The sequence below is a fragment of the Tiliqua scincoides genome, chromosome 2 (assembly GCF_035046505.1).
Source record: "Tiliqua scincoides isolate rTilSci1 chromosome 2, rTilSci1.hap2, whole genome shotgun sequence".
Taxonomy (NCBI): Eukaryota; Metazoa; Chordata; class Lepidosauria; order Squamata; family Scincidae; genus Tiliqua; species Tiliqua scincoides.
The window spans coordinates 116781307-116807085 of record NC_089822.1 but is presented as its reverse complement, the minus strand read 5'-3'; the positions used below and the strand labels follow the sequence as shown (position 1 = coordinate 116807085).

At 43.0% G+C, this 25779-nt stretch overlaps 1 protein-coding gene across 10 annotated transcripts in view; it reads left to right on the top strand.

Annotated features, from left to right (window-relative positions):
• The window catches only part of HUWE1 (HECT, UBA and WWE domain containing E3 ubiquitin protein ligase 1), a 119139-nt gene that overhangs the window by 25275 nt on the left and 68085 nt on the right, over positions 1 to 25779 (top strand). For 9 of the 10 annotated variants that reach the window (XM_066614323.1, XM_066614324.1, XM_066614328.1 and 6 more), the window contains 18 exons: positions 946 to 1044; positions 1532 to 1738; positions 2028 to 2180; positions 9280 to 9342; positions 11123 to 11200; positions 12399 to 12446; positions 12539 to 12607; positions 13324 to 13423; positions 15818 to 15918; positions 17014 to 17164; positions 17267 to 17394; positions 18966 to 19106; positions 19437 to 19557; positions 22024 to 22161; positions 22253 to 22354; positions 23355 to 23435; positions 23994 to 24100; positions 25622 to 25779. The exon at positions 25622 to 25779 is cut by the window's right edge and continues 20 nt beyond it. In XM_066614323.1, coding sequence (XP_066470420.1) covers positions 946 to 1044; positions 1532 to 1738; positions 2028 to 2180; positions 9280 to 9342; positions 11123 to 11200; positions 12399 to 12446; positions 12539 to 12607; positions 13324 to 13423; positions 15818 to 15918; positions 17014 to 17164; positions 17267 to 17394; positions 18966 to 19106; positions 19437 to 19557; positions 22024 to 22161; positions 22253 to 22354; positions 23355 to 23435; positions 23994 to 24100; positions 25622 to 25779 — 2045 coding nt within the window. The remainder of the gene's footprint in view (positions 1 to 945; positions 1045 to 1531; positions 1739 to 2027; positions 2181 to 9279; positions 9343 to 11122; positions 11201 to 12398; positions 12447 to 12538; positions 12608 to 13323; positions 13424 to 15817; positions 15919 to 17013; positions 17165 to 17266; positions 17395 to 18965; positions 19107 to 19436; positions 19558 to 22023; positions 22162 to 22252; positions 22355 to 23354; positions 23436 to 23993; positions 24101 to 25621) is intronic. The other variant, XM_066614331.1, reaches the window with a different exon arrangement.

Here is a 25779-nt window from a genome sequence, read left to right as displayed (position 1 = left end):
TCTGTATTGGTACCTTTCCAGGAACTTTCAAATAGGTGAGTGGGAAAAATAGGAGATCACAATGTGTTAAAAATTAAACAGCTTTAGGAAAGCAAAGGTTACCAATAACTCTGAACCTGTAACTACTGAAATAGACTCCTAGTGTAAATCATTATTTCTACAACAAGGGACTCCAAGAAGAATTGAGCAAAGGCTGCTTAACTCTGAACAGTGTTCTAAATTACAGCATTTCTCAACCAGTGGTATGGGTACCACCAGTGGTACTTGAGGTGGTGTCTGGTGGTACTCACAGGATCCTCTGACACCTGCCACCAAGCAGCGAGACTAAGAACACAACAAACAGCAGAAGGCTTGGTTAGGTGGGCAGAGCTCCAAAGCATGCTTTTTCATGCTGGAAAAAGCCTTCCCTCCCACCCTGAACCTCTTACTGGTGTTTGCCATGTCACATGTGGCCTCCCAACCCAGAAGTAACTGATGATGATGTCATTGCCAGTTACTTCTGGTGGCATGTCGAATAGGTGGACCTTGTGAAGTGGTATGGCGGAGGGCAGATGTTGAGAAACACTGCTATACTACATTATGATTTTAGTGTGTCCCCTAACTGAGTCTACCTTGTGGGTCATGTGATGTGACATGAGATGAGTGGAGTGCATTTCCTAGATTATTCCATACTGGAATCTTCAGAAGTTATGTTACAGACTGGTTCTGGGGGGGAAAAAGAAATTTGGAAAGAAGGCTTTTTTGTCTTGTACACATAAGCACATTACATTCAATTATGTTTTGGAGTGTATGTGTGCATGTGCATTAGATTTGGGAGAGATAGTGGGTTTTTCTTCTTTTTTTTTTTTTTTAAAAAAAGGTCACTTACCTTGTGAAAAAGAGGATTCATCACACAGGAGCAGTGAGTGTGCTGCTTATGCTATTTCTCCATTTTTTTCTTTTCAGCCTGCAGATTGCAGAGCCTTGATTGACAAACTTAAGGTTTGCAACGATGAACAGCTGCTGCTGGAACTTCAACAGATCAAAACATGGAATATTGGGAAGGTGGGTGGCGAGCAGTTCAGGGGCGAAAGAATTAGCAGAGGATTGTGCATAGTGTTTGTCAGGCAGGGACAACTATAGGTTTTTTATTGTCTTGGGGAACTCTTAAGGGTTTATGATAAAAGGTGAGGAGAATGTAGGCTTCAAATGTATGTGACTGAACCTGGAGGGTTAAGGCTTAAAACTCCTGAATATAATGCTGATCAGTTCACTTTTCATAAAGAAGTTTATAAGTTAATTTTGTGCTTATGTGTTTGAAAGTGCAGTGGGATTTACTTTCAAGTAAGCATGCATCTCACCTTTGTGTTGGATCTGAAATTCGTTAGTTAGCTCTTGGAGTCACCCCTTTTCAAATGAATTAAACTGACTGATAATGAAAGGAGGTAAAGGCTGCATGTGGAGTAACAGTAGCCCCTTTCCCAACAAGTCTGTGGCACCTTTCCGTCACTGATACTGTTTTTTTCATGATTTTTGTTTCCCCCCTTTTCAGTGTGAACTTTACCACTGGGTGGACCTGCTAGACAGATTTGATGGCATCCTGGCAGATGCTGGGCAGACGGTGGAGAACATGTCGTGGATGTTGGTGTGCGACCGGCCAGAGAGGGAACAGCTGAAGTCCCTGCTGCTGTCAGTGCTGAACTTCACAGCACTCCTCATAGAATACAGTTTTTCTCGCCACCTATACAGCTCTATAGAGGTAATCCTTATAACACCACTGTCTGTGTACGTATGTCACTAGTAGTACTTCCATACTAATAATGGAATTAATTAGGAGGTGGGTTGAGGTGATAGTAGTTTGCTTAAGGCTACTTTGCTCATAGCAGAAATAGGATTTGAATTGGGGAACCTAACCTTTAAACTTAGTACAAAACAATGGCAGCCTGGAGATCTTTCAAGCTCAGATGAGACCTGAAATTACTTCTCTAGGAGTGAAGGCAAGTAGGGGCTCGGGAGTGTCTCAAATAATTTCTCTTGTCTTCATCTAGCACTTGACAACGCTGTTGGCTTCCTCAGATATGCAAGTGGTTCTTGCAGTGCTGAATCTCCTATATGTGTTTAGCAAACGCTCCAATTACATCACACGTCTGGGTTCTGACAAGAGGATGCCTCTTCTGTCTCGGCTGCAGCATTTGGCAGAGGTAAGAAATGTGTAAGAACTTCCTGGTATAGAAACCAAGTTTGTGTTCTTATCTTCTCTTTTTGATACTTCTTTTGAAGCTGTAGTAGTGGAGTAGAACATAATAAATCTAGTTATAATAACGATTCAAAACCTGTTATTCCATCTCTGCCCTGCACTTAGACCACTGATGGTCATCCTGGTCCTAACAAATCTAGTCACAGCAGCAGTAAGTCAAGAGATATCAAATACATTTGCTACTTAAATTTGGTTTTTCCTCTCTTGCTTTTTTAGGCTTTAAGCATCTGTTGTGTTTTGGTGCTGTATATTGTGCGTTGCATGTTCCAGCCATATTGTGACTGGAATATTGTGTATTGATCCCACTGTTGGAGCATGAAGATGGATATTTTTCTTATGATCTTATGATAAACGGATGATACATTAAAATCCTAAATACCTTAATTTGATTTGCTTTGTGCGTCATCTTGGCAGAACCTGTTCATGGGAACAAATCTGTTAAAGGATTATGTGCTATCAATCAGACAAGATGAGAAACAAAAAAGACAAAGGTAGTTTACAGAATGATTTGGTGCGATGTGAACTGGGTCACTCTCTTTGGCAGGTGCCTGGTGGGATGTTTTAATGCATTGCTTTTTCTTTGCTATATGGTGAGATCAGCACACAATTTGTGCCATAAGAAGGTAGTTCAATCTATGACTAACTTTAGGGCTATTATATTCTTGGCAGGCTTGACGTTTAGGCTTATGGACAGTTTGAATCCTAGAGGTTATTGTCCTTTGGACACTCTTGTGTGTCACAGGTCCTAATGTGTAGGGGGAAATGGAAACAGATAGGCAAAAAGGACTTGAAAGCAGGTGAAGCAGAGGTGAAGAGCAGAAAGGGAAAGAACCATATCTAAATTTATTTCCTTTCGCTCTGCAAGACTTGATGCAATTGCACTCACTCGTTCAGTGAAATACGTTTTTCAGTAAATGAATAAACTTGGAAGATGGGAAATAACTGCATTCTTCAGTGGTTCCAGGGTGGTTCAGTCTTTACACATCATTTGGCTGGACCAGGGGTGGGCAGACGCTGGCCTGGGAGCCATTTGTGGCCCTTGGAGTCCCTCAATCAGACCCACAGGGAGACCCCATTGTCCAATGAGCCTCTGGCCCGACAGAGACTTTTGAATCCTGTGTGGCCCATGACTGCCAGTTGCGATCGCCAGATACGAGCTATGAACCAAGTTAGAGTAAAGCCTTTTATAGTCTCAGTGTGTGTTCTGCTTTTCCCTGGGCATTATTTTAACACACACCCCATTGCCTCTGAACAACTTGTGTTTCTGGCTTGGTCTGTATGTTTTCAATGTGCAAAGGTGTGTGGCAAACAGTTCATAGTTCTCATGTGGTTCTACATGCCTGTATTATAGTTCTCATGCGTATTATAAATTAGCTCAGTATTTATTCATTCATACAAGTTCCTCCTCGAATATATTCATTTATGTAAATTCATTGAAATTTGAAATGTAAATTAATTCTTTTTTTCTGGCCCACCAACACAGTGTCAGAGAAATGATCTGGCCCTCCTACCAAAAATGTTTGCCCACTCCTGAGCTGGACCAGTGACAGCCCACAAGGACACCCTTGTCTAAACAGATACCTCTTCATTCAAGAACATGCACAGGGGGGATCAGATCCTTGTTCCTGTTACTACTTTTACATAATAAATAATGGGATAGACTCTGCTTGGACTGAATGATTTGGAAGAACCACCCCCAAGCTTGTTTTGAAATATTGTCATTTATACTTTTATACAAGTTGTAATGGTTATAATAACCATATAATTGTATACATTTATACAAACCATACAAACTATATTTTATTTTATTAAAAGTAACCTTACAATTATTGTAACCATACAAATTATTTACCTTCTACGACATTTAGATTGTGCGTAATATAGGAGATGCTAAACTTTGGCTTGATTGGATGGGTGCTGGCGGAGTTTGAATGAGGTTTGAGTGGCGGGAGTGACAGAACCAGAGGGTGGCAGCATGGAAACATGAATGCACAGCGAGTCTGTGCAGTGAGAGACACATCTGCATGGTTTGGGTAGTGGATAGTGAGACTGAATAGTGCAATAATTTTGAAAATCCACCAAAACCCTGAAGATTCTTGTAAGTGCAAGTAGTATGTACTCACTGTTCCTCAATAAATTGATTTTTCTGTATTTATCCCCCATCTTGGGGGACTCTGTATATAAGTGCTTATGCAAATGCTCAAAGTCTCCGAGCAAAGATGGGAGAACTGGAATGTTTGGTGGCTAGGGAAAACATTTATATAGTGGGCTTAGTGAAACTTGATGGAAAGCAGAATTGCTAGGATACCACAATCCCAGGCTATAAACTCTATAGGAGGGCAGGGAGTGGTGTGTTGGAGGTGGGGTGGCCATCTGTGTTAAAGAAGGGGTAGAATCTAGCAAAGTAGAGATTGAAGGTGGGTCTGACTCCACCATAGAATCACTGTGGGTTAAATTCCCAGGCTTGAGGAGCGATGTCATCCTCCAGACCAGGGGTGTCCAAACTTTTTGGCAGGAGGGCCACATCATCTCTCTGACACTGTGTTGGGGACCAGGAAAAAAAAATTAATTTACATTTCAAATTTGAATAAATTCACATAAACGAATATATTAGAGATGAAACTTATATGAATGAATGTAGTAGCTCAGGGCCTTTAGAAGGCATTGCACAAAGCAAGACCAGTCTTTCCTCTGCTGCCGCTGCTGCAACACAGCAAGCAGTGGAGGGAGCTTGCGTCCCACAGCTCATGCAAGAGGTCAAACAGTTGGCTGTCACACTGAGAGCAGTTGCATCAGGCCAGCGTGGGCTCCAGCAAGTCTCTGGAGGGCCAGAGGCTCATTGGAGACTAGGAGCTTCCTGAGGGCTGGATCAGGAGTCCTCAAGGGCCGCAAGTGGCCCCAGGGCCCGGGTTTGGGCACCCCTGCTCCAGACCAAAAACCTGAAGTGGACCGTGAAATGAGGAAACAAATCAGGGAAGCTTCAAGGAGAGACAGGGTTGTAGTCATGGGGGACTTCAATTATCCCCTTATTTACTGGGTCAGTGTGTGCTCTGGTCATGAAAGAGAGACCAGATTTCTTGACGTGCTAAATGTCTGCCTTAGAGCAGCTAGTCATAGAGCCCACCAGAGGATAGGTGACTCTGGATTTAATATTGTGTCATACTCAGGACCTTATTAGAGATGTAAATGTTACTGAACTATTGGGGAACAGTGACCATGCTGCAGTCTGTTTTGCCATGCGTGTCAGGGGAAGAGTGCCAAGCAAATCTAACACAAAAACCTTTGACTTCCAAAGGTCAGACTTCCCTGAATGAGGAGACTGGTTAGAAATTGAGAGGGATGGTATAAAGAGTCCAATCTCTCCAGAGTGCATGGAGGCTAAACAATAGTAGTAGAGGCCCAGCAGAAGTGTATACTGCAAAAGAAGAAGGGCTCGACTAAGTCCAGGAGAGTGCCAGCATGGCTGACGAGCAAAGTTAGAGAGAACAAGAAAGTTTCCTTCCGTAAATGGAAATCTTGCCCTAATGCGGCAAATAAAAACTGTGGCAAAAGAAATGCAAGATGATGATTCTGGAGGCCAAGAAAGACTTTGAGGAGCCAGCAGCATTAAGGGGAATAATAAAAGCTTCTTCAGATATGCTAGAGAATTGGTTGGCCCACTGGACAGTGAGGGAGGGAAAGGGGAGATAAAAGGAGACTTGGAGATGGCAGAGAAATGAGTTATTTGCATCTGTCTTCACGCCAGTAGAACTTGGACAGATAACGCTGCTCAAACAGCTCCTCCCGACTAAGGAATTAAGTCAGAGGTTAAAAGAGACCTAATTGACAAATTAAAAGGGTGAGCTCCTGTTACTTGCCTCAGCTCCTGCCAACCTGGGAGTTTGAAAGCATGTAAATGCAAGTAGATAAATAGGTACCACATTGGTGGGAAGGTAACAGTGCTCCGTGTGCTTCGGCATTTAGTCATGCTGGCCCCATGACCACCGAAGATGTCTTCGGACAATGCTGGCTCCCTTGGCTTGGAAACAGAGATGAGCACTGCTTCTGAGTAGTGAAGACCAGAAAGGATTGTGAAGAGCTCCAGAAGGATCTCTCTGAACTGGGAGAATGGGGCACAGGGACTGTACTTGTCCCTGCAGCAGCCTTCTGGGGGTGAAGGGAGCCCTGCGCAATGTCTGCAGGTCTCCCTGAAGCTTAAAAAGTGAAAGCGAAGCAATTGCAGTTCATTTCTAATTTTGCGGAGGTGGAGCGTGATCGCTGCGCTTTAACTTTTTAAGCTTTGGGGAGCCCTGCAGATGGTTGCGCAGGGCTCCCCACAGCCCCGGGAGGCTGCAGGAATCTCTAGTAAGTCCAGCCAAGCCCCTATATCCCTTCACAGCGACAAGGTCCTGGCAGTCACATCGCTGCCTCCCCCCTTCCCTGCAAGGCCTTACTGCAGGGCTCAAACTCCCTGGAAGTTTGAGAACTGCTGGGCTAATGGGTTCTGAGATGTCTGTGACAGATCAGATGAGAGGTCTTTGGTTGCTGGTGGAGAGCCTGGTGAAAGTGTCGACCAATATGTAAATCTTAAAGAAAACTTTTATGAAATGATGTATAGATAGTATTTGACACCAGGTAAATTGGCTAAAATGTACCAAGTAGATATTGGAAGTGTAAAAGACAAGAAGGAACATTTACCATATGTGGTGGATCTGTACAAAAACGAAAAAATATTGGATTTTGATACACCAGGAAATGCAGTTGATACTTAAGGTAAATTTAGAAATGAAACCCGAACCTTTTTTGTTGGGAATATTAGATAATTCAATTCAGAAAGACTATGAAATTATGTTCTTATATATGATAACTGTTGCAAGAATATTGTATGCTAGATACTGGAAAGTTCCAGAGATACCTGCACTGGAAGAATGGTGGCTAAAGGTATTGGATCTGGCAGAAATGGATAAACTTACAATTCTTCTTAAAGACAAGTCAGTAAAAACTTATGGACAATTGGAAACCATTCATAGACTTCCTGCACATTGAGGGGAAAATGGGCCAAATAACCTATGGATTTGATAAATAAGGGATTTAATTTTCATTTTTTCCTCATTTTTCTTTGATGTTGAAAATGTATTTTTGAATAAGTAATAGTATGTAAGATCTGATAGCCAATATGTTGTATGATTTTGTAGTAGAACAAAGAAATATAGGTTGAGATCTCTGCACTTGCCACACAACTTGCAATATCTTTCTTTTTACTTTTTCTTTTTCTTTGTTCTTAATTAAAAAAAAAGAAAAAGTCCACTCAGTGTGCAGTGGCAGTGAAGAAGGCTAATGCCATGCTTGGGAACATTAGGAAAGATATTGAGACTAAAAACGGCTAATATTATAATGCCATTGTATAAATCGTTGATAAGGCCAGATCTGGAGTATTGCATCCAGTTTTGGTTGCCACATCTCAAAAATGATATCGTGAAAATGGAAAAGATGCAGAAGAGAGTGGCCAGAATGATTACTGGGCTGGGGCATCTCCCTTATGTGGAAAGGCTACAGCATTTGGGGCTCTTTGGTCTAGGAAAAAGGCGCCAGAGGAGAGAGATGATTGAAACATACAAAATTATGCAGGGGTTGGATAATTTTCCCTCTCGCAACACCAGAATCAGCGGTCATCTGCTAAAATTGAGTGTTGGAAGAGTTAGGACAAAGGAAAATATTTCTTTACCTAGTGTGTAATTAGTCTGTGGAACTCCTTGCCACAGGATGTGGTGATGGCATCTAGCCTGGATGCCTTTAAAAGGGCATTGGACAAATTTCTGGAGGAAAAGTCCATCACAGGTGACAAGCCATGATGGGTATGTGCAGCCTCCTGATTTTAGAAGTAGGCTACCTCAGAATGCCAGATGCAAGGGAGGATGCATGTCTCTTGTTGTCTTGTGTGTTCCCTGAGGCATCTGGTGGGCCAGTGAGATACAGGAAGCTGGACTAGATGAGCTTTTGTCCTGATTCAGTGGGGCACTTAGGTGGGGAATCAAGGGAGGTACAGATGAGGACCTTGTAAATATTCTTCGTGGAGGCTATGATAAAGTGACATGTACAAGGAGAGATGTACAGCTCCTTGGTCTGTGTTTGCTGTGCCTTTGTGCTTTTCTCAGGGGCACAAACAATGATTCTGTAGGCCACTTCAAGTAGATGTTGAGTTGCAGGGTTCAGTTGACTGTGCCTGTTACAGTCTTGGGCTTCTGTGTCATGATGAGCACTGGATAGATGTGGCCAACTCTGAACCAAGTGATTTCTAAATTGAGCTTTGCGATCCTCTTCCATGTAGAGCAGGGGTGTCAAACATAAGGCCCGGGGGCCGGATGCAGCCCCCAGAAGCTTTCTATCTGGCCCTCAGGCTCTCAGCTGCCAAGGTGTTGCAGCTGAAATGGCAGCCCACATGAAAATTGGGCTTTCCCAAAACTTGAAATATGATCAAGATTTGCATATTTTCTCTTCTGTAATTTGCAGTTAATGAGTTTCTATATGAGAACAGGTTCTGATTTCTGGCCATTAGTTGCTTAATGATGTCACTTTCTGCTTAATGACATCACTTCCAGCCCTCAGCTGGAGCCCTGCATGCTAACTTTGGCTCTCTGTATGAAACGAGTTTGACACCCCTGATGTAGAGTTTCGATATAGAGTTTGATAACTTTGTGTTTAGTAGTATTCCCAGTAGATTTTTCCATGGGGGCTGGACATGCTGAATGCGATTGACTTTTTCATTGTCACCAGTCTTCTAAGCATTATTAAGAATTTGTTAGTTGCTTTTGCAATCATCATCAGAACTAGCTATGAAGCAAGGTGTTCACGGCCAGAGAGACACGCATACCATTGCTTTGCTTCTGTTGAGCACTTTTTAGGATTTTAATGAAGCAGTGAATGACAAACAAGCCACAAGAACTTCACTTTTCTCTTAATCAGGTCCATGCAAGATGCGCAGCTGAATTTTCCCTCTGGAGCTAAGGTTTTGCATGGTACAGCGGTTCATTTATCCTCTCTTTTTTTCTCCTCCTGTTCTATAGAGTTGGGGTGGCAAAGAGAATGGCTTTGGCCTGGCAGAATGTTGTAGAGATTTGCACATGCTGGTAAGTGTTCCATTTTGAGTTTTCCTTCCCTTTTCCTACCGTTTTGCAATTGGTAGCTTGACTTGTAGTGTGTAGAACTAATTCCCGGTTACTTTCCAATATTGAGGACAACTTGGATTGTCCTTTCCCAAGTGCATTATACAAGGTCTCTCATGTTGTTGATATTAAGTAGAAGCCTTGGTAAACAATCTTCTCTTCTTGGAAACAGATTTGGTCTATCTAATGGACAAAAGTCTATAAAATGCAGCATTCTGCATTATGTTGGAAATTATAAATTACTATGTAGTATTTAGAACAGGCCTTGTGAAGGTTATGCCTTTAACATTTAGAGAAAGAGACTGCAGTACCAAGACTTGAAACCTGAAATTGTTGGCTGTCTCTGCTGCAGTATAGTTCCTCGTTCTTTTGAGTGAATAATCATAACTATTAAAGTAGCTACTTGGATACATTTAGGAACACATCTGGAAACTTTTGATGTTTCTGTATGGGAGTTTTGGAGTGCCTCTTCATTCTGCATAACACTTGACTCCTTCAGCGGTACTCCCATCAACTGGTAGGAACTCCAGTTTACAGTGGTGTTCTAAAAGTTAGAGTTCTCATATAAACCATTCTTTTGAGACCTGATTTTTCAGTGTTTGCTTTGGTGTTGAGCAGCTCAGTGCTTATGTGTTGAAATGGCTACATTTTCTGGAGTGAAGCTTTTTCATTGTTTGCAGTATATATTGGGGCAGCCTCTTCTCAGAACTACTTAAGATGCCTGTATGGGGGGGGGGGAGTAGTAGTGCCTGGGCCAAAGGGGGTTTTGTAACACTAGCGCCTATAGAGACTGCTCCTGAGTTTTTTTTATTACTATATTGTTCTTAAAATGTAAGCTGCTTTTGGGGCTCTCTGGAGGCACAGGCTGGATATAAATACCTGAAAGATCGATATGGGTGTCTCTAAATGGAGTGTACTGTGGAGGGTCAGAGTGCCACTTACCTACCACCTCCATGTTCACTCAGAATTAATACCCATGTAGCTTGCTTGTTGTGCCTGTCTGTTGGCAGGATTGGCACAGGCAGTGCAGCTGTCATTACATCAAAATAATGATGGTTACTTTTAAACCTCTGGAATAGGAAGCGCCCCTCCTTTTGAGGTACTTCCTGGCTTGGCGCTGTACTAATTGCTGGTAGCCATGTTTGGAAATGCCCGAGTGACTTTTTTTGCACTGATTCTAGGGCTCTTGTGGGTCATTAAGCCAATAAGGTCTGATGGCACTGTGTTCTGAAGTACCACCTCTGGCCTAGCATTGTGGAGATTGTCCCTTTGATCTGTTTCAGCCATCACAAAAAGCTTTTGTCACCTGGGAGGTGCAAGGCTCAATTGTCTTACACACATTGTTAGTCATAGTATATGGGACTTCTGGAAGCACAGGTATAGACCATAGCTTAGTTGTCCTGCATCTTTTTGGCTAGTGCTGTTGTGTTTGGGTATTGGCAGGGATTCCTCTGCATCACCATGTCTTCATACCTAATCCTAACTTCTTACATCTTAACTCTCTTCCTCCTCCCACCTGTGCAAAAAATTAAATTAAAAATAAATTTAAAAGATGCAAGGAGCAGGATGGGGGTGGGATTGTTTTTTAGACTGCTACAAGAGGGTGATCTCAGTACCAGGGTGCATTGTTCTCTGTTAAGCTAGTGCACCCTCCCCCAAAGTTCAGGAAAAGGGTGGTTTGATTTTAGAGTGAGTGTTTATGCCATCTGGTTTGTTCTGATTCCATACTGTGATCTGTACACAGAAATACCCTCCCAGTGCAACTACACTACACTTTGAATTCTATGCAGAGCCAGGGGCCGAGGTCAAAGTGGACAAAAGGGTGAGTCTCCTACAGACTTGTTCTTGTAGGGTTCTGTGGGAAGTGGGTGGGAGCAAGATTTGGCAACAAAACAAAATAAAAAACCCACATTGGATTGGAAAAGAGATTATGGTGCTTCCTGTTCAGTCTCTAAGAGAAATGGGAAGCACTGCCCCTCAGTCATCTGGCTGTTAACCAGTGAGTGAATTCTAAGATGGAGGAAGTTACTTTAGGTATGAGAAGGTGCTAGCAGCCAGTCTTCCTATTCCCAGACGCTTTCAGTAACTTGATTAACTCAAGTTGGAGGTTGTCACAGGCCACCCCGTGGCTGCCTCTGCTCTAGCTCCTGTGCCTGGTAATTGAATATGTTTCTCAACTCCTTGAAGTTGGTGGTGATGATAGGGATTCAGTGTTGTTGAAGCCACACTATTGGCCTTCTGTCTTTGAGAGAGTTTGCTTTCCTGTGGCTTAAGAATCTCTTTGGGGGTTAGGTCTCTTGCTAGGTGTGAACATTTCAGACTTTCCCTCCCTTCCCAAATCACACACTGGGTGTTGTGAGCATGCTTCCATAGACTTTCCAATTTGTTCAGGACTTGGGTGAAAACTGAGTAGTTGAAACATTTACAGAATAGCCCCAAATCAGACAGGAACACTACAGTGTAGATGACAAATTCCCTCAAAATTTTCGAGGTAACTCCTGTATGCTTGTGAAGAAATTCGTCCTGCATTTTTCTCCTCTAAAAATGTTTGTTTTTTTCTAGGTGCGGATTTTTGGGGACAATGGTACTTGCTCAAGTAGGGGTTGCCAGCATAGTAATTTATGCTGATTATACAGGGTGAACCAAAAGTAGGTGGACAGTAAATGATAACATTTATTTTGAGATTACCTATACAGTTAAATTTTGAGATTACATATACAGTTCTATTTACTAATGCAATTAAATATAATTTAATATAATATAACACAAATGCCATAGTTATAATGAACACCATCGTTATAGTATAACCCTAACACAAACCCTATTCCACCTACTGTCCACCTACTTTTGGTTCACCCTGTATATACAGTTTAAATGTCCCATAAAGGCCAGGTGTGATTGTTAATCAAAGTCACCACTCATGTGGTTGTTCAAGCATGTCACAATTGCTACTGTTCCTTGGCTTCTAAATGAGAGATTGAAAATGATCTCCAAAACCTCTTTGCTTTTTTTTTTTCCAGACTACCAGCAACACACTACATTATATCCACATAGAACAGCTTGACAAGGTATGCTATGGTCACCCTTATTCAGTGGCAGTTTTTTCTTATGATCTCACCACTATATTCCTTTCTAAGCAACTTCTGTTTCCCAAATTCAGATTTCAGAAAGCCCCTCTGAAATTATGGAATCCCTCACCAAAATGTACAGCATCCCAAAGGATAAACAGGTATGTTGAAGGAAAAGGTTGCATTGCCAAACTTCTGATTTGATACAAAGGAAAACAGATCAGATAGTTTAGGAGATAATTCCATGTCTAAACTATTGCATTAAGACTCCTGAGTTCCCTTAGCAGTATGAATAGAATCAAATGATTCTACAAGGGAAGAGGAGGGGAAAGGTTTGGGATTCCTGGCTTCTGTTTTCATTGCATTGTTGCAAGATTTGACAGGATTTCCTTATTGCATACATGCTATAATGTGATGAATTCTCTTTTATATTGCATTCACTAATAATGTAAGGAAATGGGGACTGATTGGTATTAGGATTATGTTGGTTGACAGTAACTATCTAAGGATTCATCAAATTCAGCTTTTCAGGGCTAGACCTGTACACACAGCAGAATGAGATCATTTGAGACTGCAGGGAAAGACTCACATTTTGAATGCAAAAACCCCCCTGAAAATAGGAGACTAGCACAAAAGATACAACCTTGTATTTATTGTGCAAGTTTTCTGTTTGTGGTTTTTTAGAATTGGGGGGACACATTAAAAAAAAAGTTGCACCTTGGCAATGCAATCCATTCTACCTCCTCAGACCATTGCATGTGTAGATGAAGTCCAAGTGAACCTCAGCTAACCATAATAGTATGAGAGATGTCTGCTTACTCTGTGTGGGTGTGGGTATGGCTTTATTGTAATGCTATTGACTATTTTTTTCTTGTAGATGCTGTTGTTTACACACATTCGCCTGGCCCATGGCTTTTCCAATCATAAAAAGCGATTACAAGCTGTTCAGGCCAGACTGCACGCCATTTCTATATTAGGTGAGGATAGAGGTGGGTGGATTGTCATCTGTGGCACTGTGCAGACTGAAAGGGAAGAACATGGGGTTTGTGCGAGTAACTCAGTCCCTTGTCTTATTTTATTTCAAAAGTGCACTCCACATGATTAGAAGAACTGGCCTAGCAACAGCTACATATGCAAAGTTCAACCAAATCAGTGTGGAATAGTGGCACCTTTTAAGAAGCATGACAAACAAAATTTTTATGACCATAATTATTCCTACTTTACTATATGGCTGCTAGATCTAGACCTTAGAGAAATATGATCAACAGAAAATAGACAGTTTTGCCACGCACAGTCTATGTAAAATAATGAAAGTTAGGTGGTGGCAACGATGGAGAAATAAAGATGTTTGGGTTCAAGCAGATGAGAAACCACCATCTATGCAGGTTTTTAAATCTAGGTTATGCTGGTTTGGCCATATAATGTATGAACAATTCCCGTCTAGTTAAGCAAGTATGATGCCTAAAAGTACTAGAAAAAGACCAAGAAAAGATGGCTTAATAACATCCTGGAACAGTGTTTCTCAACCAGTGGTACTTGTACCACTGATGCTAATTAAGGTGGTGCCTGGTGGTACTCGCAGGACTCCCTGACTCCCAGTACTTGACAACAACACCAGCAATGCAACATAAAGCAGCAGTAGGAGGCTCGGCTCCAGTGCGTACTTCTTGCATGCTCAAAAAAGCCCTCCCGTCTGCCTTGAGTCTCTTGCTGATGTTTGTCACATCGTTTGCCTCCCAATCTGAAAGTAACTAGTGATGATATAATTGCCAGTTACTTGTGGTACTTCCAATAGGGGGACCATATGAAGTGCTGTGGTGGGGGACAGACGTTGAGAAACACTGTCCTAGAGGACTTGAAATATGCAAATTGTGGTTTACTGACTGCCACATGACTTTGTCAAGATCGCACAGGATGGCTTAATATCATTGAGGGCACTGCTATGTTTCAGTGGGAACTTGTTTTATAACATGGTCATTGACAATATGCAGAGAGAATTTTTGAGGACCCAGTTCAAATAACTATTCATTATTTTAGGTTTCTAGGTTCCCTTTTGACCAATAGTTGTTGTATGGTTTAGTAAGACTGTAATGGGAAGTATGCAGATCTCTCTAGCAAAGGAATTTCAATGCAGGTGCTGTTAATGAAAAAGACTTGCTCCTAATAACCACCAGTCTGACCTTCCAGTATGCTGTAATCTAAATAAGAGTTTTGTTTTACCTGAGCAAATGAGGAAAAAGGGGATTCATCTGGGAGTAAGATCAGATTCAGGTTGAGGGGAGCATCTTGAACTGTGGCAAAAAAACTGGTACCTAACTGTTTAGCGCTGAGGTGACAATCCCTAGGGCTAGTCCCAGCTAGTAATTGGGTTCCGTCTTTGAAAATAGCTGTGAGCTTGCTGAAAGTTTCTGAAAAGTCTTCAAGAGCAGCTCCATATGGAGTTCATTGCATTTATAGTATGAACAGGAGGGTATCATGATACACATGGCAGTAATTGGTGTCCTACTGTTCCAGAGAAGGTGCAGTGGATATATTTGTTGCCACATATCCCAAACTACCCCCTCTTGCAAATCTCAAATGACTTCATATAGATATTTAAAAATATGGGACATTAGATGAATAGAAGATAATATTTAGCATTTGTACAAAGCTTTTGAACATTTGAAAGTACTTGATGGTGTCTTGCAATATTCCTTACAACAACCCTGTAAGATAAGCTGTGTTATACCCATATTGCAGATGAGGATAGCTGCAAATGAGAGGGACTGGCTTCCCCAAGGCCATCATATGGCAAAGGCAAGATTCGAACTGAGAAAGTTCTGATTTGTAGTTTAGACTCAATCTGTCCTTTACCAGCTTTCAATTTCGTAAATATGAGAGAACAAAAAAATTTAGATTTCTGTATTTTGGGGTGTGTCTGTCTTCTGCATGCCTTGAAATGCCTTAGAGAAGATCAGGGAGCAGATGTGCTTTCCTATGGCATTTCTTATGTTCTGTTGAAATATCGTGTACTGACTACAATCAGGAAGGGTGTTGGGTCAATGGAGATGCATTTGATTTAGTTGCTGTGCTCAGTAGTAGCCATTTGCTGGAGATGCGGTGTGCCTGTAGAGATGAGAATTTTAGTACCAGCAGAGAGCCAAATTTAGTACTGTATAACAGCCAAACTGAGTACTTCCTCAGTGCAAATGCACCTAGCATACAGCTGGAAATAAGGGAAACTTGTACTTCTGTATCCTGAGATCAAAGGCCATCGTATGACCTGGTCAAGTGAAGTAATGTATAGATTATACATCTATACATGTATAGATGTTTTTCCTCCTACAACTGTCGACTGCTGCTAATCCTTGACACACTTTCTTTTTCCACAGTGTATTCAAATGCCTTGCAGGAATCTGCCAACAGCATACTATACAATGGCTTGATAGAGGAGCTAGTGGATGTATTGCAGATAACAGACAAGCAGTTAATGGTAGGTCACCTATGTGGTCTTTCCTTGTTGCTTGTTTGGGATGGAAAAATAGCTGCATAGCTTTCACCTTTGTTTCCTCCAAGGTATTGGTTTTGAGCTACAGGGGTGGCCCACTCATGAGGCTGACTGTCTCAGGCACTGAATTAGAAGACAGTGTTCCCCTTCACCTGTCCCTGGTGCTCTTCCTCCTCTTGCTTCCTGAATTTGGAAAGAAAGTGGGATGGAGTAGAAGAGGAATTGTAGAGGTGACGGGTGAACTATAGCGTTGAGAACTGCTTTTGAGGCAAGTGAGTGGGAGGAAGAGCAGCAACTGGTGTGCCACTGGAATGGGGAGGCAGCATTTGGTATATTAAGAACATAAGAACAGCCCCACTGGATCAGGCCATAGGCCCATCTAGTCCAGCTTCCTGTATCTCATAGCAGCCCACCAAATGCCCCAGGGAGCACACCAGATAACAAGAGACCTCCTCCTGGTGCCCTCCCTTGCATCTGGCATTCTGACATAACCCATTTCTAAAATCAGGAGGTTGCGCATACACATCATGGCTTGTACCCCGTAATGGATTTTTCCTCCAGAAACTTGTCCAATCCCCTTTTAAAGGCGTCCAGGCCAGTCGCCATCACCACATCCTGTGGCAAAGAGTTGCCTCATGAGCCAGAAGATCTTGGGCCAGCCCTGTTGCAGTGGGTTGCCTTCAGGAGGTGTCAAGATTCTAAGACTTTTTCTGCTTTGCTGTCTTGTTTTCTGAAGCTTGTTGCTGACCTCTTGTATATACCACATTTCAACAATAAAGTTCACGGAGCAGTTTGTAGAAAAAACCAAATTGATTCCTATCCCAAGAAGGCTCACATGTTTAAAAAATGCAGAAGAACCTCAGCAAACAGCAACTAGAAAAGATGCTGCATTGGGGTGAATAGAGACAGTTACTCTTCCCATTACATGTAAGAGCAGCATCACTTGAAAAAATGCCTCTTTGCCCATAAGCGTCTTATGCTGTTGATCTGTTCTCTTAGTGGAGGTGTGACATTTATTTGATATAGCCCAAGTTCTTCACTATAGCCTAGATGCCTAATTTTCTGCTTTCTCCTTGACAGGACATCAAAGCTGCCTCACTGAGGACACTGACTTCCATTGTGCACTTGGAGCGGACTCCAAAACTCAGCAGTATTATTGACTGCACTGGAACTGCATCCTACCATGGATTTTTGCCAGTCTTGGTCCGGAATTGTATACAGGCCATGATTGGTAAGTATTCGTGGGCAAAGAGGTATCTAGCATAGTTGGGTGTTACTTTGCTGCTTTGTTGTTCCCACTGAAATCTAATGCTGCTTCTTTCCCCCACTCCAGATCCTTCCATGGAGCCATATCCTCACCAGTTTGCCACAGCACTCTTCTCCTTCCTCTATCACCTGGCAAGCTATGATGCAGGAGGAGAAGCCCTAGTCTCTTGTGGCATGATGGAAGCTTTACTAAAGGTAATGCGAGTTTGGCAAGGATGAGTAGGGCTGGAATTTCCAAAGAAAAAGGCAGTTGTTTGCCTATTTTCTGTTTGAAACACAAAAATGGCATTCAGTGCTTTTAAATCTGTTATAGAATGCACAGCATATTGGAACTTTTATATATGCAGTGGTGCTGTGTTCTTATTCCATGTCTTCCTTCTGTTGCTGTTTCTAGAATAAATTTTGCCCATTTGGTGTTATGTATTTAGATGTTGGCAAATCTGCTACCAGCTGTAGGAAACGCTTCCTTCCATATCATGGCACTTTGCACATTCTGTGGTTAAGATATTTCTAGTCAGACTTCTCTTGACAAAACGTAAGTGTGCGTAACTTGGTCAGAACATGGCTTAATTAAACCCATTTCTGCCCAGCCCACAGGTGTAAACATTTGATCCCTGTTGTGTATATATATGCAACATTGGGCAGAAACAGCTTAATGCTTTTTCATTGCATGCCTGTGAAATGTTCAAGATAAGACATGGAGCTCAGACTGAATCCTAGCCTTGGGTTATGCACAAGGGAAAAAAAGGACTAACCTTGATGCAGACTTAGAACAAGCTAACTGTTGTGATTTTTGAACTGGGTAATCTGGGCTTTTTCCAACAATATCTTATGGATACTCGAATCTGAAGTTGATATATTGGCAAACTTTGGTTAGACTAAGATGGGCTGCCCAAGTTCAGTGATGTAACAGATCATGGCTTGTCCCAAGCCAAGATTGGAAGTAGAATCCATCCTCCCTCCTGCACAAAAAAGGAGATTGGGGAGTGTGAACACCCACGGTGCCAAGTCTAGGCACCATTGTATGAATTGTATGACATTCAGAATTGTATGAAATCAGAATTCAATCCTGGCTCTGTATGACCTCTGAGCTGGGCCAGTAGTTGCCCTTTGAGACCCTAAAATATTAAAGTACCAGGCAGGCTAGTATGTGTTTAAGCCAGCCATTTTCAACTACTATGCTGTGGCACACTGCTGTTCTGCTAATGGTCTCCAGGTGTGCTGCAGGAGTTTGGTGGAGGCACATTTATTATTAGGACCATTGGGGGATATGAGCCCCCACCAACAGCATGGTGTGCCTTGTCAATTGTCCAAAAACTGATGATGTGCATTGACAATTTTAGTACCCTGTCAGTGTGCCATGAGAGAAAAAAGGTTGACAATCACTGGTGTAAACAAACAGCATGAATGTATACAGTGCTGTTCTGTATACATTTTCTCAAAAATGTCTGACTATATTCCGTTGGTCTTACTCTCTAGTAAGTGTGCATAGGATTCTAACCGGTTTAGGATCGTAATCAGTCTTTTATTACTGCTTTGTTTTAAATGAGGCTTTTTTAAGGGCTAGGTAGTTTGGAGGGCTAGATAGGTTAGGACTTGGTAGGTTGGAGGGCTTTTTTTAGGGCTAGGTAGTTTGGAGGGCTAGGTAGTTTGGAGGGTAGTTTGAAGCAAAGGCTTTTCGATGACTGTTAATTCCAGGTATACGGGATGATTAGTTTGGTGGTTCTTCACATTTTACCCTTGCTGTGTTTATCCTTTTTTTCTAGGTGATCAAGTTCTTGGGGGATGAACAGGACCAGATCACTTTTGTGACAAGAGCAGTCCGTGTAGTGGACTTAATCACAAACCTAGATATGGCAGCTTTCCAGTCTCACAGCGGCCTCTCTATCTTCATCTACAGATTAGAGGTAAATTCCTCTTTTCAGTCTTGGTCCTTTCAGTGCAAATCTTTAGTAATTTAGATGTGGAGAACGCTGGTAACCTGTAGATGTCTCACAAATGAGAGGCCCATATTTGCACACATGAACAGCATAGTTATCCCTTGTGGCAAGCTCAAGAAATATACTGCTTTCTGCATGCTTTCTCATGTGGACTTTTCTTGTTTAGGTTTGTTTAAGAACAGTTAACACTCAATTTCTTAAACTGGATATTTTTACTCCAGTGTATTAATGATTGACTTTCAAAGTTATCTAGTAGAGTTCTGCATTCAAATTAGCTTCCTTTAACTTGTGTTTTAGCATGAGGCAGACCTGTGCCGAAGGGAATGCCCCTTTGTAATAAAGCCAAAGATCCAGAGACCTGCTGCCGCCGCCGCCGCTGCTACCCAAGAGGGTGAAGAGATGGAGACAGATACAGAAGGTAATATTTTTTTAAGTAAGATTCAGGATGTGCAATTTTGTAGCGTGCTTCTGTAATGTCTCTAATACAGCAGAGCATGCATGGGTTGGTGGTTTGAAACTAATTAAAATAGGATTGGCGGGGCTAAAAGGTACAGGTGTCCCCCCATTATCCATTCTAGAACTCCCCCATGGATAGCTGAATCTGTTGATAAGGGGGGACACCCCCACCCGCCTCTGGAGGGTGCTCTGAGCCCCGCAGAAGCTGCATGCATTTGCCAGCAGCCTCTGAAGGCCTCGGAATGACTGAGGAAAAACATTGCTTCCGGTTTTAGCAGGGATTAATAGAGATAGCCAGCTAGCTTTATTATTTTATTGCTGATATGTTTCCTAGATGTTTTTGCCTCTAGCATTTGCTGCCTTACTGTAACTTTATGTAACCTTATGTACTTAGTAAAAGATATTTTAGTTTATTAAGTTGTTTCATTGCCTGTTGGGGACAAAGGTTCAGAATCCTGCCTAGCTGTTCAGCAAGCTACCAAGTGCTCATTGAGGTCTAGTAATGAGGACTGAAGTTTCTTAAAGTTGGCCTGGTTGCTAGCCCCTCATAGTTCTTTACTCCTCCCAATTGGAGATCCATAGCTGCACTCCATCATGCTTGATCAGGCGCCTCTCAGTCTGTTGAGGTGTTAACATTCCAGTGGGTTGTAATTCTTGTTGTCTGTCCTTTCTGGCCAGCAAAGGAGAGACAACAATCTTTTTATTTACTCACATTCTTGCAGCTAGGGACGGCTAGCCACTTCTCAGTTACATTGTCTTAGTGTGGTTCAGGCTTCTACTGCCAGCCTAGGCCTAACATGTACATATTCATGACAGGGACACAAGGATCCGATCCACTGTTAAGTGGAACCACAGATACGCGGCCCCCCCTAGTTGTTTTTAGGTAACTATGCCTGTTTCTCAGTTGGAGCTGATGGCAAGTTTGATTTGAGCCAGACCTGCTGGATTTGGGGGGCCCCCATTCCATCAATGAATCTTGTTACTGATTATCTTGGTGCTCTGGGGCAGGGAGAGTTGTCGAGCTTTGAGAAGTAATAATTAAATCATTCCTGTTTCTTTTGCACACGAGGTGCAGCTTCTAGGTGGAGTAGATGAACATTCCAGAGCAGGGGTGCTCAAAGTTTTTGGCAGGAGGGCCACAACATCTCTCTGACACTGTGTTGGGGCTGGAAAAAAAGAATCAATTTACTTTTCAAATTTGAATAAATTTACATAAATGAATATGAATGAATTCAATCCAGTTTATGATCCCATTCACCCTAATTAAGGGGGGGGGAGAACTTCATGCCAGTTTATGATCCCATTCACCCTACTAAGGGGGGGGGGAATCTTCCACACTTTCACACACATACACCTGCCTGCTCGCCTATCCCCTCGCCCTCCCTCCTTCGCTTGGGCGGTATGTGCTCCTGCTTGGCCACCTGCTCACCCACTTGGCTGCCTGCCTGCTCGCCCAGCTGCTTGCCTGCCTGCCCACCTAACTGCCCTTCCTCGCTAGCTGGGGCGGCATGTGCTCCTGCCTGCCTGCCTTCCTGGCCAGCCATCCAACCAGCCCTCCCTCCCTCCCTCTGTGACATGTGCTGTGGGCGGGGCTGGGCTTCCCTCCCTCACTTGTGATCTCTCTCTCTCCCCCCTGCACTCCCCTGGCTCAGGTTGCAGGAGGGGAGCTGAGCTCAGCCAAGCGGAGCCCAGCCCAGCCCATGGGCAAGGCAGGGAGAGACCTCCCCCCCATCTCTCTCTCTCTCTCCTGCACTCCTTTGGCTCAGGTTGCAGGAGGGGAGGGGAGGGGAGCCCAGCCCATGGGCAAGGCAGGAAGAGACAAGCCGACAAGCGCGCAGGGTCTTTTATAGTGGGAAGTAACCCGAGACCTGCAAGTCTCACGTTACCTTCCCACTATAAAAGGCCCTGCGTGTGGCTGGGCTTGTCTTTCCTTCGCTGCCACTGAGCTCAGCAGCAGAGAGGGAAAACAAGGCGCGGAGCTCGCGCTGCAGGCCATTGCGGGCTGGGGTGAGGGCCGAGTGCCCATAGGAGATGGGAGGACCCCCTGGGGGCCGGATTGGGACCTGCAGCGGGCCACAAGTGGCCCGCGGGCTGGGATTTGGGCACCCCTGTTCCAGAGTTATAGCTGGTTGGCAAAGGAACAGATAGAACTTAAGCCAACTTCTCTAGACTCAAGGTCTTTGCGTGAGAGACTTGGTTCGAAGTCTCAGTTACTTGTTTCTGATTCTTTAGTGCCAATCAGTCTTCTACTGTCATTGCTGGGTTTGTTAAATTGTGTTGAAGAGTATCTTAGTGGTATATTATTTTTTGTTCTAAGTCAGCTTGGCACATTTTGTACAGTGAAAGAGTAGGGTTACAATGTCTAAAATATTGAGAATATATTTTTTCCTCAAATGGAATCCATTTCTTCCCACTTTGAAACATCCAGTTTCTGATGTAGCCATGGAGAGCAGCCCAGGACCTTCCACATCTGGGGAGCAACGACAAGAAGTTGCAGTTGAAGCAAGGACCCCAAGTGCCATCACTCCCAGTAGCAGCGCAAACACAATAGTCTCCCCCCGAAGCGGTATGCGCCAATTTTATAAAAGATCTCTTGTTGTATCAGTCAAAGTATTTATCATTAACTGATTTGCTTTCTGATCTTTTTCCTACTTCAGGAGTCCAGTGTATTCCTCAGCGAGCAGCGCTTCTCAAATCAATGTTGAATTTCCTGAAAAAGGCCATTCAGGACCCAGCTTTCTCAGATGGCATACGCCATGGTGAGGCTTCTTTGGAGTATCTGGTGAATGGGATGTTGGATGGAAGCCCATGATTTTCTGTCCAGTTTTCCTTTGTTCAGTTGATACTTAATGTGCAATATCTTTGTCTCTTAGTGGGGTAGTTGCCAGTAGATGCTGATAGCCATATAATTAAAGGCACCAAACGCTTTCATTCTAGAATTCTTTGTCTGCCTTCATTTGGGCAGCACATTGTAAAGAACACCTCTGTTTACATGACCTTGTTACCTTTGTCACAGTTGTTGAAGGTTCTGTCATGGGACAATGTAAAGTACTGAAAAGTCAATGCCAGGCTTCTTTTTGGAAGTTGTTACTGTTCTGGGGAATAACCTTGCCAACCTTGTTCATCAGAGCCTGATCTTATAAATGTTTGTGAAGGCCTGAAAGACATTTTTTGTTGTGAAGGCTTTATGAAGACTATTTTACTTTTTAAAAATAGATTTATTTTATTTATGGTATTAAAGAGAAAAACAATAAAAACCATTAATACAAAAATACATAAAAATACTTTAAAAAATAAAATAGAACAGTACATGGAGTATCTTTTAACAGTGTAGCAAGAGTAAAGCCAGGAGTGACAATGCCCTGCATAGCTCTTTGCCTCTCCCCTTGTCTAGAAAAACAAGAATAAATTAGACAGTTGAACAAAATGGCTGGATTATTTATATATAAAAATTTTGTGCATATGGAGTCAGGCAATATGTCTTTTGGATGTAGTATTGTCTACACTTGACTGACAGTAGCAGTTTGGCAGAAGTCTTTTCCCAACCCACCATGGAGATGGTACCAGGGATTGAACATGGAAGCTTCTGCATGCAAAGAAAATGTAGGCTCTGCCACTGAACTGCAGCCACCTCCCAGCACAACCTGTATGCAGCATGCAGAATAGTGGAAGTGTATGCAGTCCTGAGTGTAAGTGCTTCAAATAGTTCGTCATGTATCTGTGGCTTAACTCATTTCTTCCCCTCCCCTCTCATTCTAGTGATGGATGGCTCTCTGCCTACCTCTCTGAAACACATTATCAGCAATGCAGAATATTATGGGCCATCGCTCTTCTTGCTTGGTGAGTGCGAGTGTAGTACTAGAAGATAGTGCATTTCTTATCTGTTTTCTCTGGGCTGCATCTCTCCTGGCTTAGCCCCTTGGTTCTTACTGATTATGGGTTACTTGATCTTTCCACACCCTAGAGCAGGGGTCTCCAAACCCTGGCCCGGGGGCCAGATGCGGCCTGCAGCAAGCCTCTATCTGGCCCGCGGCCAGCCTCTTGTCCCCTGAAAGCCTCTGGCCCACTCAACTGAACACGACCAGAACTGTGCTCTGGTTGCATCTGGAGTGTGTTCTGAGGTCCAGAGAGGTTGAATGAATGAGCCAATTCATTCATTTATTCACGGTTCTAAGTTCATCTCTTATTTATTAAAACTTCATATTTAAATTTTTTTCCCAGACCTCAACACCACACCAGATATTTGATGTGGCCCTCTAGCCAAAAAGTTTAGAGACCCCTGCCCTCGAGTAATGACATGGGAGTGGGGATTGTAGATACATTTTCTGTATGTATACCTGGTTACTGAAGTTCCTTGCTGAAGTCAGACTGGCCTCATCGTTTGCTTTTTCCCCGCAGCCACTGAAGTGGTAACAGTCTTCGTGTTCCAAGAGCCTTCACTGCTGTCCTCCCTGCAGGACAATGGCCTAACAGATGTCATGTTGCATGCTCTCCTTATTAAAGATGTGAGTGTCTCATTGATAGCTGCCTTTCTGTAGAACATTCAAATTGCTTTGTGTTGGGGAAGTTCTGAGTACAGGTAGAGCCTATTTATCCGAGATTAACAAAAAATGAGTTGTGCTAAATTCTATAGAATTACGAAGGTATGATGCAGCCTCACACTTGGGGCTGGAAGGAAACTAAGACAGCTGTTATCAGTCCCCTCCCCTCTGCCTCCCCCTCCTTCCCCTTTTACAGGTGGGATGCTGAGCTTTTAAGAGTCCAGTCCTATTGATTTCTACTCAGAAGTAAGCCCCATTGTTGTCATTGGGGCTTACTCCCAGGAAAGTGTGGAGAGGATTGTAGCTTAAATCTCATGGTTTGATTGCTGGGAAGGCTTGCTTGTGTTGGTGGTGGCCTGCACCATCTTTGGGGGGGGGGGATTCGGCAAACACTCCCAGGGTTTTTGAAATCAATCCCCTCTGTTGCTACCGCACCTGCCCCTATGTGTGTGTGAGTGAGAGAGAGAGAGAGAGAGAGAGCACACGCTCCACGTGTTCTGGCTACAGAGGTTTTCTGCCCCCCCTTCCCCTCTTCAGCCTCTTTGCCTGCTCAGGGGCTCCAAGAGTGTTACTCTTCCTTCGCAAGGGGAACTTCTTCCATGGCTCCAGGGCTATTTCCCTGCCTGGGCTAGGCGGAGCCTTTTTGCAGTGTTTTGGGCTACCTGGAAATGGAGTGAGACGCCAGCGCAGGGCAAAGGAGGCAAAGGTGTGTGTGACTTTTAGTACCCCCACCCCATTCACGTTGAGACAAAATAAAAATCCGTGGATAAATAGGCTGCACCTGTAACTTCTAATCTCCTGTCTTGCACTCCCAATAGTTACCAATTCTGGTACTGCAAAGCAAGTCCATTTATCAGTTAGCATACCTGAGATGAGGCATTCTTTTAGAATAAGTATGATAGGTATTCTGTGCTATTTGTTTTTTCTCTCCTTGACCCCCAGTCATTAGTTATAATGATTTATGTCACTTAAGACCTTTGCATGGTTTTTAAGCATATGTCCTAAACGACTGTTTTTGTAATGGGATGGAAGAAGTAGACTTCTTTTCTCCAGGTTATTTAAAAGATTTTTTTAACACGCCCTCTTCCCAAAATAACGGAATGCTCAGAGCAATTTACTCTTGCAGAGTAAGAAGATAAGACAATTAAAGGGTGAAAATAGAAGTGTACAATATTGTATAATACAATAAAATACCATAAAATGGAGCACCAGCAGTAATTTTAAAAAGATGTAATATTCTGTTCAATTCTACCTCCACAATTTTCATCTTGAATTTCCACATTACTGTTTACATGGTTATTAGCTCTTTTCTCTCTCATGTCCTTCAAAGTTAAGGATGAAATGCTCTCTCCATGTTGCTTGTTTAATGCTAACCCTATGAGGCAGCAATAGATTTAAAGCTTTTTATAGTTTTAACACTAAATTCTTCTCACATCTGACAACTATGTAACATTTAAGTCAATGATCCTCTGTGTTTCATGGCAGGTACCTGCCACCCGCGAAGTTCTGGGCTCTCTCCCCAATGTCTTCAGTGCCCTGTGCCTAAATGCCCGGGGTCTCCAATCCTTTGTCCAGTGTCAGCCTTTTGAACGCCTCTTCAAAGTGTTGCTCTCCCCAGACTACCTCCCTGCAATGAGGAGACG